The sequence below is a fragment of the Labrus mixtus genome, chromosome 2 (assembly GCF_963584025.1).
Source record: "Labrus mixtus chromosome 2, fLabMix1.1, whole genome shotgun sequence".
In the NCBI taxonomy this organism is placed as follows: domain Eukaryota; kingdom Metazoa; phylum Chordata; class Actinopteri; order Labriformes; family Labridae; genus Labrus; species Labrus mixtus.
Window position 1 is genome coordinate 25,063,749 of NC_083613.1, and position 13,286 is coordinate 25,077,034.

The 13,286-nt window shown below is 44.8% G+C and overlaps 1 protein-coding gene across 9 annotated transcripts in view; it reads left to right on the top strand.

Moving 5' to 3' along the window:
* lef1 (lymphoid enhancer-binding factor 1) overlaps positions 1-13,286 on the top strand; it is a 46,501-nt gene that overhangs the window by 29,797 nt on the left and 3,418 nt on the right. Inside the window, exons 5-10 of one of the 9 annotated variants that reach the window (XM_061058216.1) lie at positions 496-586; positions 2,346-2,465; positions 3,221-3,383; positions 4,206-4,313; positions 6,123-6,162; positions 6,811-6,846. In XM_061058216.1, coding sequence (XP_060914199.1) covers positions 496-586; positions 2,346-2,465; positions 3,221-3,383; positions 4,206-4,313; positions 6,123-6,162; positions 6,811-6,839 — 551 coding nt within the window. In that variant the 3' untranslated portion in view covers positions 6,840-6,846. Of the gene's footprint in view, positions 1-495; positions 587-2,345; positions 2,466-3,220; positions 3,384-4,205; positions 4,314-6,113; positions 6,163-6,804; positions 6,847-13,286 lie in introns of all 9 variants that reach the window. The other 8 variants (XM_061058193.1, XM_061058207.1, XM_061058200.1 and 5 more) reach the window with 8 other exon arrangements.

Below are 13,286 nucleotides of genomic sequence, written 5' to 3' on the forward strand. Positions count from 1 at the left end.
TTTTTTTGCTCATCTTATGGCTGCACCAATGCAACTTACAGATCCTGATACCTCACCTTCAGGTTTTTACCTTAACAAACTACTGATCCATGTACTATCCAATGGAAAAATGATGACTTACTAAACATAATTATAAACCAGATCTGACAAAGCCTTTTGAAGATAGAAGTTTTTAATCTGTGTGCTTCTGATTGGTTGGCTGTTGAATATGTTTTTCTTGCACGTTTATTGTTTAAAAGTCTTGTCTGATACTGGATGTAGCCTAATGTTTTCAGAAAATGAAGGCCACAAACCAGCCCGTCGTGGTCTCATGATTTCTCAAGTTTTTCTTCTAAGCATTAGGGCTGCTGTGCTTAAAACGTCTTGTAAACATGGGCACCGCCTTTGATTTATACTTTCATCCACATGATGCTGGTATGATTAAAAGTCTGGATTCTGTATCAAACGTTCTGGTAATTACTCTCTAACTTTTGTGTTCGATTGTTGTTTGTGCAGGAATGCAGAGGCATCACCCTGGACAAGACATGCCAAACTTCTACTCCCTGTCTCCCGGAGGAGTAGGCCAGATCACACCACCTCTGGGATGGTGAGTCTCAAAAACAAAAACAGGAGTCAGTCGGCTGTCTCCTCACATCAGATGCCCTCTGACACTCTCTCACTCTGTGTGCATGAACGTTGGACTTGCAGGCCTGCAGCAGCAGCAGCAGCAGCAGCAGCAGCACAGGGGAGGTCTGCCTCTGGCTCTTCCTGCTGCACTGCTGTGGCTTCAGCCGCACAGCTCCTCTGTGTGCCCAGCACATGTCAAACACATCACCACATACGTGCCCCTGCATAACCATATGTCTGCTTAACCCCTATCAAAGCTCTCTGGAAGCACTTCTCCCTCTGAGCCTCACTTCATGTTCACGAGACACTCTTTTTTAGTAGCGTCTGCTCTTTTTTTTTTTTACTCTTCATTTTGTACTGCATCCTTATTCACTTCCATGCTCTGCTTTCTTTGTCTCTTTTCTGAACTTCTAGTACCCTCTGTCTTTCTTCTTTCCAACTGTCCTTGTCTGTGTCAGTGTGATGTTGGTAAAGACGGGGCTTTAGGCAAACACTGAGTGAAGCCAGATGTAAGGTGCAGGATCAGGCGACAGTTGAAGCCCAGACAGTCTCCTCCAGCCGTCCTCCTTGGAACCTCTTAAACCTCAACACCTACAGTCGATTAGCCTTTTTAAAGAAACTTTTTACACATGAAGGACTTTTTTTGGCTGAAAGAAACTTCTCTGACTTTTTGATCGATGCTCGCAGTAAATATCCAGCATCAAAGATCGTTTTTTTGCAGTACTGAACAGTTCTTAAGTTTCATGCTACACAGCCGTGTTCCCCCATGATAAACACACAAAAACCCAGAAAGCATTGGGTTTCAAACACAACCACAGCATGGTGAAGTGAGTGTTGAAAGATAAGAGAAATGAAACACAATGGAAACAGGGGAAACAAGCATTACGGACCCACTAACGGACTGATGTCTATTTGTCATTACAGAAGAAGGCATTGCAAAGTCTGAGATGATGACCAGATGGGGAAAACATATCTAAAGACTTCCTCATGTTCAGCACAAATATACATTTCATGGCATGATACTAATGCCCACAACAAGTAACTTTCCAACCCTGCTTTGTTATTTGTCTGCAGTGAAACACAAGCACAACTCATGGGAACTCCTAGTTTCCTGACTTTATACCTTATTAACGTTCTTTGGATGTTTTGGAGCACAGCTGGAAAGAGTGCAAAGAAAACAAGATGATCTTATAAACCAATTATACCTTTCTTAAAAAAACATGTAACCAATTGTTACAGGTTGCAAGTTTCTAAAGTTATATTGGATTAAAGTCAAACGATCTTAAACACGTCTCCAATTTTCAATGGAAGACTTTTAGTGTCGTATTTTCCTCGCTGGGTTGTCATCTCAGGAACAGCTCCGTTCATTCAGTTTTCATGTGTTCTTGTTTACTGTGAACAGCAGGATATTATTATAATATTATTGACTGCTGTCTGTGAGCCAAATTGCCCCTCTGGGACATTAAAGCTTTACTCTGCTGCTCCGCTCTGCTCTCATATTTCTGCAGAGAGTCTGATGGAATCCGTGCATGCATGATAACCATAGTCGGTGACTTTCTGTTCCATGGTTTTGTCCAGAATTTCAGCTGAATTTTAGCTCTCAGGGTGGATTGTTTACTTGTCTGTGTACATTTTTGTCCCCCCCCCCCCCTTTTATTTAGGTGATATTTAGTGCAAAGTGTCCCTGCTACTGTCCTTCTTCATAGCTTCGAGTAATGAAACTGTTGCTGTTGTTGCAGGTTCTCACACCACATGGTTCCCGGCCCCCCAGGTCCCCACGCCACAGGGATCCCCCACCCGGCCATCGTCAACCCGCAAGTCAAACACGAGCCTCTGCATGAAACAGACATCATGCACATGTGAGTCCCGCATAAACACAAAACATACTGTCGTGAAAAAAAACACTCTCTTTAAACACACATTTAAAAAGCTCCAGCCTCTCTTCCTCCTCTCGCTCTATCGGCAGTTTTCTGAGATGACACACTTCCAGGTATTTGTGCACTCCACCTCTACAGCCGGACAAACTCTCTGTCAGAGCCTTGTTCTCATTCCCTTGATGTGAGCAGATAAGCAGCGAGGGCCCGTGCTCGGCTGATAACGGGTCCCTCTGCTTCATTCGGCCTCAGGGATCACAACACACTTAGCCAGCAACAGATACAGGTCCTAGATTAGTGCTGGGATGAACTCAGTTCACATCCCCAGTGTGCGCAGTGGGAAGTGCTGCGAGCGCCCTGAAGTGGTTATCACTGATATTTCCATTATTCATGGCCAGCCCAGCTCCGAGACTGTACGAGCATCAAAAAGGTTATTAGAAAGTGAGTCAGGAAAGAGAGCAGAGCAGCTTTTGGTTTTAAACGATCGCTGATGTGGAGAAGGTTTGGTTGTCATTACTGGTGAAGTAATCTCTCCGCATGAAGGGCTACAACTATGCAACTGCACATGATTAAAGAGGCCGAGGCCCATGGCGTGGTAACCCCTCTCACGCTGACTCCCAATTGGCTGAGGTTGAACTAGAACCTTGCTGTTTTTGTGGCCATTGAGGCACCACAATCTCATTCTCCAGTTTTCTCCTTACTTACCTCCATCCCTGTTTTAAAAAAAACATGTTTTACAGGAAACCCCAGCACGAACAGAGAAAGGAGCAGGAGCCCAAAAGACCGCACATCAAGAAGCCGCTAAACGCCTTCATGCTCTATATGAAAGAGATGCGTGCCAACGTGGTCGCCGAGTGCACGCTGAAAGAGAGCGCCGCCATCAATCAGATCCTGGGACGAAGGGTAGGTCACACACCCGTCTGATTCTCTCCGCGGCTGTAGTTTATCTGTTGATTTAGTTCAATCAGCAGGAGATCACGGTTCAAGTCAGGGTTCTAAAGCGGCAGCATGGACTGCCTTCCCCCGGCCCAATTAGCTTAAAAAGTGCAAAGATTCCTCCTTTTATTAACATACAGTCTTTTCTGAACTAGCTGTGATTATTTCTATAATGATTGCCCCGGCCAATTACTCCCCTCTCAGCAGCACAGAACCGGTCTGCCTATCTAACTGACATTTAATCAAATTGGCTTTAATAAAACATGCCTGGATAATGGCACGGTTGGAAATGACAAAATTTGTTCCTTTTGAGGATTGGGAAAAGAGTGGAACCACAGAGCCATGTTAAAAGCCTTAACGAATAGGCCCAGCGGTCGACGCAGCCAGCCACAGCAAAGCCCAGTTTGTGGCCTGTGTGGCGTAATTGCTCGCTGACATAGTTTGAATAAAAAGCGCTGCTAAATTGGAACCAGTGTTTTGATATGGAATCAAAGTTTTTTTTTCTTCCTTTCTAGTCTCCCCCACCTCACTCTCTGACTCTGTATGTTAATCACTTCATCATGTACCACCCCCCCCCCCCACCCCCCACCCCCCTTCCCTTCTGCCTTTTCTCTCTTTTATCCCCGTTTTTAACCCCAAATGTTTGAAAGTAGAAAATATATTTTTTTATAGACTTACCATGACACTAGCACACTTCTCTATGCAGGGAACATACAAGTGCATGCCAGTAATTGACTGTGTGCTATTTCCCCCCCCCTCCCCCTTTAATCTCCCTTTGTACTGAAACAGTGGCATGCTTTATCTCGGGAAGAGCAAGCTAAGTATTATGAGTTAGCCCGCAAGGAACGGCAGCTCCACATGCAGCTCTACCCAGGCTGGTCTGCTCGAGACAACTATGTAAGTATCAACAGAACAGATTGGAAGAGGTGCGCCTGCGTGTGTGTGTGACTGTGTGTGTGACTGTGTGTGTGTGTGTGTGTGTGTGTGTGTGTGTGAGAGTGTGTGTTGAATGTGTATTTGTGTCAGCATCGCATGACTTGTTCTTCAAATGGCTAAGAATGACACCCATAGACACATTAATTCATGCTAGTCAGCTCCATGCTAATGGAGTCCATTTGCAGACCCATTGTTTCAGCCTTATGTGTAATTCATACATTATAATATCATCCGCACTAGAATGGATCATAGTATCATGGACATTATTATTACCACAGCGAAACTACCTGGTGATGGTTCTGCTACTCTTTGATGTTTCATATCAGCGTGGATGTAAAAAGCAGCTGTTAGACTGAGTTTAAGCCGCTGTATCCTGCATACGGAATGGAGCGGCGACAACCTTTGCTCCTCTCGCTGCCCATTTAGCGTGTGAATGTGGGGTATTCGTCTGGATTTCAGATGTTTGTGGTGCGTGTGTTCGGTGTTTGTACGTTTGTTTGGAAGTTCTGTCTCTTGTATGTGTGTGTGTGTGTGTGTGTGCGTGGTATGTATGGATTTGTGAGTGAGCACCGGCCTTTTATTAAAAGTGTGGCTCCGGCACTCACGTTCACTCCACCACCAAAGTGCTTTGTGGTGTTTATCTGCCTCCCCTCGGACACCGACAGCATCCCTCCTCCTTCTTGCCTCCGCTGCTCCACTGCCAACATGCCTCCCTGAGAGGGGAAGACGGGGGAATCACAGCACACAGCTCTCATTTCATTTGATACCTTTTGTCTGTGCACAAATATATCTGACAGGCTAGAAAGGGGAGGAAAAAAAAAACAAGTTAAAGGTACTGCTTTCTACAGTGCTTGGCATACTACAGAGATAAAAAAAAATTAAAAAAAAGAGCAGATACGTTAAAGGAAAAACACTTCTCAAAGTGAATTCTGTGACCGTGTGAGTGCTTTTCCCTGACTCCTCCCACAAACAAACTCCTCAGCTGCTGCACATCATGCCTGGAAACACCCAAAAATAGTCATCACACTGGCATGGAGAGCGTGTAGCATTCATAGTTTTGCTGCGTGCCCCCCCCCCTCTCATCCTTTCTCTCACCCACTCTCACTTAGTCTCTCTTCTCCCCTGTCTGCCGCAGCAGTAGAAGGCAGATTAGCTCATGAATAAGTGGATTAGCAGACTTTGCAGCAGGAAACCAAAGTGCTGCTCATATTTGACTAGGACAACTCCGCGCTGCTATCTATACCTATAGTCTCCCCCCTGGGGATTTAGCATAAGCTATAAATCCTTACACACTCCCACCACCTCGCTGGAAGAAGAGTGGTGCTCTTCACAGTCATCCAGCCAGACTAGCCTAATTACAGTGAGCATTTTTAATTGCACTTCATGTTAATATTTGTCATTAGAGGGACTTCAAAGGCAGCAGAAATGTGACGCAGAGGGGTCACATCAGCAGGACGAGCTACCTCTATACTGTTAGCATGCCCCCTACTCACAACAGGCCTCAAAATGGTAAAAAAAAAAAAAAAAAAAAGTCATTATAAGCAGCTGAAAGCAGGTAGAGAGCACACTTAACTTCAGCTTAGCCTGCTCCGTCCCTCTCTCAGCGAGGCAGTTTGCGATGGAGTCTGGAGACCGAGGGATGCTGGTTGGATGCCCAGCAGGGGATGAGTGAACATGGCAGTCAGCAGCAGGATACCAGAGTGGTCTAGTGAGCGTGAGTGCTGGAGCCACACTTTATGTGTTCCTCTGTATATTTTTTAGGGAAAGAAGAAGAAGCGGAAGAGGGAGAAGATGCAGGAATCAGCCCCGGGTAAGAAAACACTCCCACTAGTTTCCTTGTTTCCTTTTTTTTTTTGTGTTACATCTCGACGTTGTGAGTTGCACCATCTTTCCATTTCCTTCAAAGCTTCTTCACTGCATTTTTTTTTTTTTTTTTTTTTTTTTACAAATGCACCCTCTTTAAAGCTCCAAAATAACAACAGATTTCCCATGAGGCCTTGACAAACTCACATTAGACAAATCTACTATCCTCTCTCTGGCTTCAGTAGGCTGGCTTAATTCTGTGCAGGCAGCATAGTCCTTCACTCAGTTAGCTCACACTCTTTTTTTTATTTTTGTGCACATCCCTCCATCCATTTGTCCCTTCTCTGCACATTACACCTACTTTGGGATTAGTCTGGCCATTCTTTACGACTACTTACCAATTCTAGGCTTTGCACTATTTGTTTGCCTGCTGCACTACAGTCTGTCTTTCTGCTGACCTTGTTTAGCTGCGCTTATGAGCCTCCTCTCAGCACTGCAACTCTAATCCATTGAGAATTACATCTTAAAAGTAGAATGTCAGTACTTTTTTTTTTTTTTATTATTATTATTATTTTTTGATCTGTACGGTGAAGATCTATGCCGCCAAGCTGCGTCCAAAATTGTTAAAAAAAGATGCCATTTTCTGCAGGTACAGGCCAGAGAATGAAAACGGCGTACATCTGAGAAAATGGTAAGACAAACCCCCCTCTATCTGCCTCCCCTGTCTGATCAGTTCAATACATGTCAAAGCTTTTTTTTTTTTTTTAAACTGCTAAACACTGACTTGAGAGTATGTACTCACAGACTAATCCTAAAAAAGGTCCACCCTAACCTCGCCATAGTCATTGTGTCGGTGGTGTTAAAGGCCTGAAGAGGGATTGTGCTTTGTGTGAGGAGTTTGCTCAGTGGCCTCTGCACAATAGGCCTCGGATTTTCTCTGTGTTTCCGTGTGTGTGTGTGTGTGTGTGTGTGTGTGTGTGTGTGTGTGTGTGTGTTCGCTGAAAGTGAATGTTTCAGCTTCAAGCGATGGCTGGATGAATGGTTCTGATGTTGTGTCAGAGGTTTATGGCTTTTTTTTTCTCCCATAATTAATTGAAAAAGTGTAAAAAAAAAAAAAAGAGTGAAAAATGGCTTAATAAATCAGACAGCTCATTCTCTTTGTGTTCTTTTAAAAAAAAACGGTCTAAATAATACATCTGAAAACAGTATTACAAACTCAGAACCTTTTTTTTATTCACTGCTGGGGGGATGCTATGATGTCAGCTCAGCACCATATGGACTACATGTGTTGTCTGTCTCTGCATCTTCATGAGGCAGAGCATGGATTCAGCAGCTTGTTTAGCAGGAACATAATGAGATGCTATACCTTAATAAGATTTCATGGTATCTGGGGTTTCCAGGGTGTCTATAATGCCTTCATAACAAAGGCACTCTGCAGTCATTTTTAACATGTGAATGATATGTTGAAGTATATTGATTTAAATGATGTGTCAAACCCTCACCTGTCCTTTTTTTTTTTTGTATGTCAAAAGGAGGATTAGCACTCCCAATATGTGGCAAAGCTAACTCTATTTCCTTTATCTCTTACTCTCTGTGGATCTCCTCCTCTCTCTCTCTCTCTCTCTCTCTCCTTTTCCTCTCCCTCCCTCGGAGTCTGGCAGCATCCTGTTGTTCCGCTCCCTTTTCGTCTGCAGAAAAAGCCGGGCAGATGTCACAAATCTGGTCTTACGTCGAAATCACCCCCAAAGCAGACAAAGGTTTTCCACTTGGTCGATTCCTGACCCAGTGGCTCTCTCTGAACTCAAAATTGGGCTGCTTTTCTTTTCTTTTCTTTTCTTTGCTTTATTTATTTTTTTGTTCTCGCCACAGCCCGGTTTTCAGAGCTCAGAGAGAGCGAGCGCTAAAAAGCACTTTATCTCTGATCCAATAATTAGCAGCGCCTAGCCGCAGCAGGATGGACACCCTTGCTGATTCTCAGTGACAGCCTTAAACTAATATGCATAATACCAAGGATACTGCCACAACTCCTCGAGCCCTCAATTTATGCAGATCCCAAAGAGCTGGATTGAGGTTAGCTTGGTGTAGACGCCAAAAAAACATCTTTAAATGAACTCGTTTGTCTATTTCTTTTCATCTGCAGTAGCCTCTACCCCATCTGTGCCTCGTCTATACCGAACGTCTGGAAGGACGTTTTGCTGTTAAAACTGAAGACACAATCTGGACAACTTTCTTTATCATAGTTCAAACGAATGAGGCTCAGAAGCATTGTGCAGTCATAATGAAGAATATTCAGCATAACAACGTAAAGTGCATCAGTCTAGGTGGAGTTTGTATGTGGACATTGACTTAATACATGTTCATATCTACATATTTTAGAGCTTCAACTGAGTTTTTCTGCCTGTGAGGCAAACCAGGAGTTGAGCAGCGGAGCTGTGTTTTATGGCTGGACGTCAGTTGTCTTGGTTATCTTTAGCATGTCAAACACTCGGCCTGCCGCACAGCTGTGCTCTAACCACACTGCAACAGCTCTCTGAGAAGTCATTACTCTGACAATGTGAAATTAGGGTTTTTCTGTCTCTTCTCAGCCCCAGTTTTTTTTTTTTGTGCCTCGAAATTTGCACTTTTACTCCTTCTCTCTTTCTTGCTTCCTGTTAGCCTTTTTGTCTGACTAAGCCTGCTGATTCACAGCCTTTGGAGATAGTTATCTAGCCGAGACACATGCATGCCCTGAGGCTTTCGTTTCCCATTTCAGCCACTGCCATTTTTTTTTCACAGGGGGGGGGCAAGGGGGCACCCATAACAAAGATGGTCTTTTAAAATCCTTGGGCCTTGGAGTTGTACATTTTTGCAAACTGCCATAAAACTGCATCTGAGTCAACTTCTTCAGACTCCTAAGAAGGTGTTCTTTTGACAGAAAAAGACTTCATGAGTCAATTTAGCTTGAACACCTCATAAAATCCAATATATCTAAGTACTCTGAAAGAACATGCTTTAGTTATGTTTAATTTCAGTACACTGAGAGTCATTTCTAACCTCATGCCCTGGTCAAAGAACATGAAAGAAAGTGTTGCTAGAGCAGCAGCTTTGGTTGCTACTCTCTCTCTCTCTCTCTCTCTCTCTCGCTCTCTCTCTTTCCTCCTCTGCTCCCTCTGATGTGTGCAGCCAGAAGTCAGCTGTCAGACTTTGATGAGGGTGCGAGCGTGTTAGGGAAAGAAAAAGGGAGGGTAAGAAAAGGGCCAGAAAGAAAATCCCTCATTCTCTTGAGTTCGTGACTTTACCCAATCTCACTCAACTGCCACTCAGCCTTCAGTCTCCATCCCTCGTTTCATTCCCATTTCCCGTTCTTTTTTATTTATGTGTTGCCTCTCATCTTCTCTCTCTCTTAGACCCTCATAGCTTGCATTTCTTACATACACACGCACACACACACACACACAAGCAGCCAGCCACACACTCCGGCTGCAATTAGGCAAGATTCAGCGTCTGCCTCTATTTCCCGAGTCGTTTCAATTTGCCACCGAGCCTCCAGGCCACTGCGGCACAGCCCAGTGCCTCCACACCCTCCACGCCTTATTAGTGACCTGGGATAATTGGGGCTGGAATTCGAATCTCTTTCCCCCCCCCCCCAAAAAAAACAAAAAACAGAAAAGAAAATCTGGGTCTTGCTCGCTCTGAGCAAGCGAAAAGGAGATGAGAGGATGTTTTTAAAGCTGTATTTCTTCACAGAAAAAAAAGGAAGACATATAGTAAGGAGTGGGAGTTGGAGGGGGGGGGGGGATTCAGGGCTTAAATCACAGCGACACCCCTGCTAATGTTTCTGTGGAGTTAGGAAGTAAAGTCGGAAGTGTTTGCCCTTAACAGTTCTCCCTTTTTTCTCACTCCTCTGACCTTGACAAAGCCTGCTCTGTGGGGGGAAAAAAAAGGACCCTCTCAGCACTTAGCCTGTGTACTTACAGAGGGTGGAAGCATGTCAAACTTCATGTAATTTAAGTATGTGGTTTTAACTTATAAGTACAAGTCTTTACTCCTGGTTTGGCAACCATATTTTACAGCTTTAAGAGGAGGAAAAAAAAAAAAACAATACAAGCGGGGTACATCCCTCTTCAAGTTTTTTGTTTACATGTGAGCACATGCGGCGATAGCTCCCATTGTTTAGACTAGAGCCTGACATCTGTTTTGATTGGGTCATGGGTGTATTGTTTTGTGGTTTGGCCAGCTGCTGTAACAGTATGAGGGTCCAGTCTCTTGGAAATTTTGTGATGTCTTCTTCACTTCCTCTCTCTCCCTCTCCCCCCCCCCCCCCCCCCTCTCTCTCTCTCTCCCTCTCCCTCTCGGGCGTTGCGGCTCTTTTTCGGAATAGACCTCATAAAACACTCCCCTCGTGAGATGCTTATCTGTGAATGAATGAAAGGCCTCCAGGTAACGCAGGGGGCACAGACGGGAAGAGGACAGTTTGTGTAAAGGAAGCAGTGTTTATTTTTATTTCACTCAAGTCAAGTCTGGCTATTGTGAAAAGAGGGAAAAAAGCTCACCCTCAGCTCGTTTTTTTTTTCTCTCCCTCCTCTTTCACTCATTTTCTGCCTTTCTTTCCTCGCTCCTCCTCTTCCTCTCCCCTCTGTCCTGACGGAGAATATGAGTGGCGGTGGAGGCCTTTGAAGCGAGACCACAGTAGAGGGAGCAGTCATTGTGCCGGCTCTTTGAATCTGCACTCACTTCCCCCCCTCCCTTCCCTCTCCCTATTGACACCCCCCTGCCTGCAGCGGCTCAGACTGAGCTGTGCGGGGGCACACGGCCAGACTCCGGCTGCCCGGGCCCCCAGCGATGCCGCCTCAGATGTGGGCATTGCCTCCCTCTACCCCTCCCCTCCCCTCCTCCTCCGCCTCATACACCCCTCCTGTACTCCCCCAGTCTCACCCACACATGCCTGAGGTTTTGGGATTTTGGTAACTCCCCTCCTCCCCTTTCGTCCAATCAGACCCCACCCTTCCCTTCTCTCCAAAATGTAACACCCACACCATCTCCCCTCTCTCTCTCTCTCTTTTTTTTTTTTTTTTTTTAAGTTTCAGCCCCTCCTGACTGACTTGTGATAGCCCCTCTGGAAAAGACGCTCTCTCTCTCTCTTGAGCCCGCCTTTTGATTGAAGGTTAAAAATTTGGAGGCTTTTTTTTAAAGGGTCGATTTCTTTTATGTTGAATGTCTCCGAGCAGAAAAAAAAAAAGTGCTGACAGTGCAAAGCATTGAGTTTCAAACATTGCTTTGTCTTCCAGGTGCTGTTTTTTTTTTTTTTTTTTTTTATTGGCCTGCTGTTTTATTTTTCCCGTTTGCCTTTAAGAGCCGCCCTGCTGTCGGTGTGTAGAAAGGCGGCTCCTTTGAAAAGGTGTCGCCAAAGGCCGCTGTGTGATCCGGGGCCAAGGTCACTGCCAAGACATGCCACGGCACCAGACTCTATTTAAATGTGCGGACGAATACTTTCTACAGCTCGCAAGTCTGTTAGTCTTATTCAGACTTAACATGAAGGTGTAACGAGGGATTCGCACACGGTGTTTGCAAGATGTCAGATTCATCTACTCAAAAGACCGATAACTGACCGAGATGTTGGTTCTGTTTCTGTCTGATCTAATGAGGTGAAACAGTGATTGCCCTTATACTTTACAAATGCTGAACATCCACTTGTTTCAGCTGCTTTTCGTGTTTCACACGTTTTTTTTTATGAAGGACATTTGACCTTCTGTTGACTTTTGACATACCAAACTAGGCCTCTGTTCCTGCTGGCTTTTGGGAATTTCAGTTTAGTCTTAAAACTCTTTTTTTTTATTTTAATTTTTTATCAAATAGGCATCGAACAGTCAATACACCAACAAATGGCAAATGAATGGATAAAGAAACTGATCATTAGCCTTCCCTTTGAACTCATTTCTGTTAAAGTAGGAGGACATGTTTTTGTTGCTGAACTTTGACCTGCCATTTCCCCTAAGTTACCTCATTATTTCTATCCATAACAATAATAATAACATGAACTCCCTAGGATATTCAGAGAGAAGTCCAAACAGGAAAGAGATATGGTAGGCCAAAAAATAAATAAAAAATAAAAAATCTAAATGGAGGCCACAATTTGATTCGAAAAGAAGGCAAAATGTCAAATTATGAACCAAACTTTCACTTTTCTTCGGTCCAACTTTGATTTTTCAACATTTGGCACAAAGTGTTACTGTGTGCATGCTTTTGCAGCGCGTGATTAAAAAGTTACGTTTATCTTGTTCATAAAGCTGCTCATATGATGACTTTTAAATTAGGTTATTTACCACTTATCCAACCGTCTTGTGATCTGACTACACACTTTCACTTTCAGACATCGTTTAATAGTGTCTCCCTCTTCAAGATCTTACAAATACCATCTATCCCAATCATGTACCTGATAAAAATGACTGAAGTAAAAATCTCTCTCCCTCTCTCTCTGTGTCCTTCACTCTTTCCCTCTCATTTCTCCTCCAAACCTCCCCTCTCCTCCCTGCCATGGTAAAGTCTGCTCCTCAGTCAGAGCTGGAGACACCTCTCTCAACTTGGCTTATTTTTAGAGTAATTTGTCGGCGGTGTTTTCCTTTTTAATGGCACCAAACGAAACCCCAGAGCTGTGTGTGCGGGGGGAAAGAGAGGGAGCTGAGGAGGAGGTGTGTGCGTGTGTGTGCGTGTGTGTGCGTGTGTGTGTGTGTGTGTGTGTGGGGGGGGGGGGGGGGGGGTTTGAGGTTAGGGGGGTTATACGGCAGGCGGGCCCCAGCTGCGGGCGCTTTGATTTGGTGAAAGCGGCGATTGAGACGCGAGGCTGTGCCAGTTATCTTAACCTCCCACACTTCAAAAGCTGGGCAAGAACTTGTCCGACTCCCTCCCAAACCCCCCCCCCCCTCTCCCTTCGTCCTGTTGAGGGAAAGGAATTGGGGGGGAGAGAAGAAGGAGGGGAGACTGAACCTACGCTAGCCCTCTGAACAGAGGAGCGTTTCATTTCCTGCGAAAAGAAGTCCAGCCGGCATTCCTGAGCACTAATATAGAGAGGGAGGAGGAGGAGGAGGAGGAGGAAGGTGAAGGGGAGAGGAGGGGTCAAGTTGCTCCTGAATCCCAGTGTTTGTGTCGGCTGGA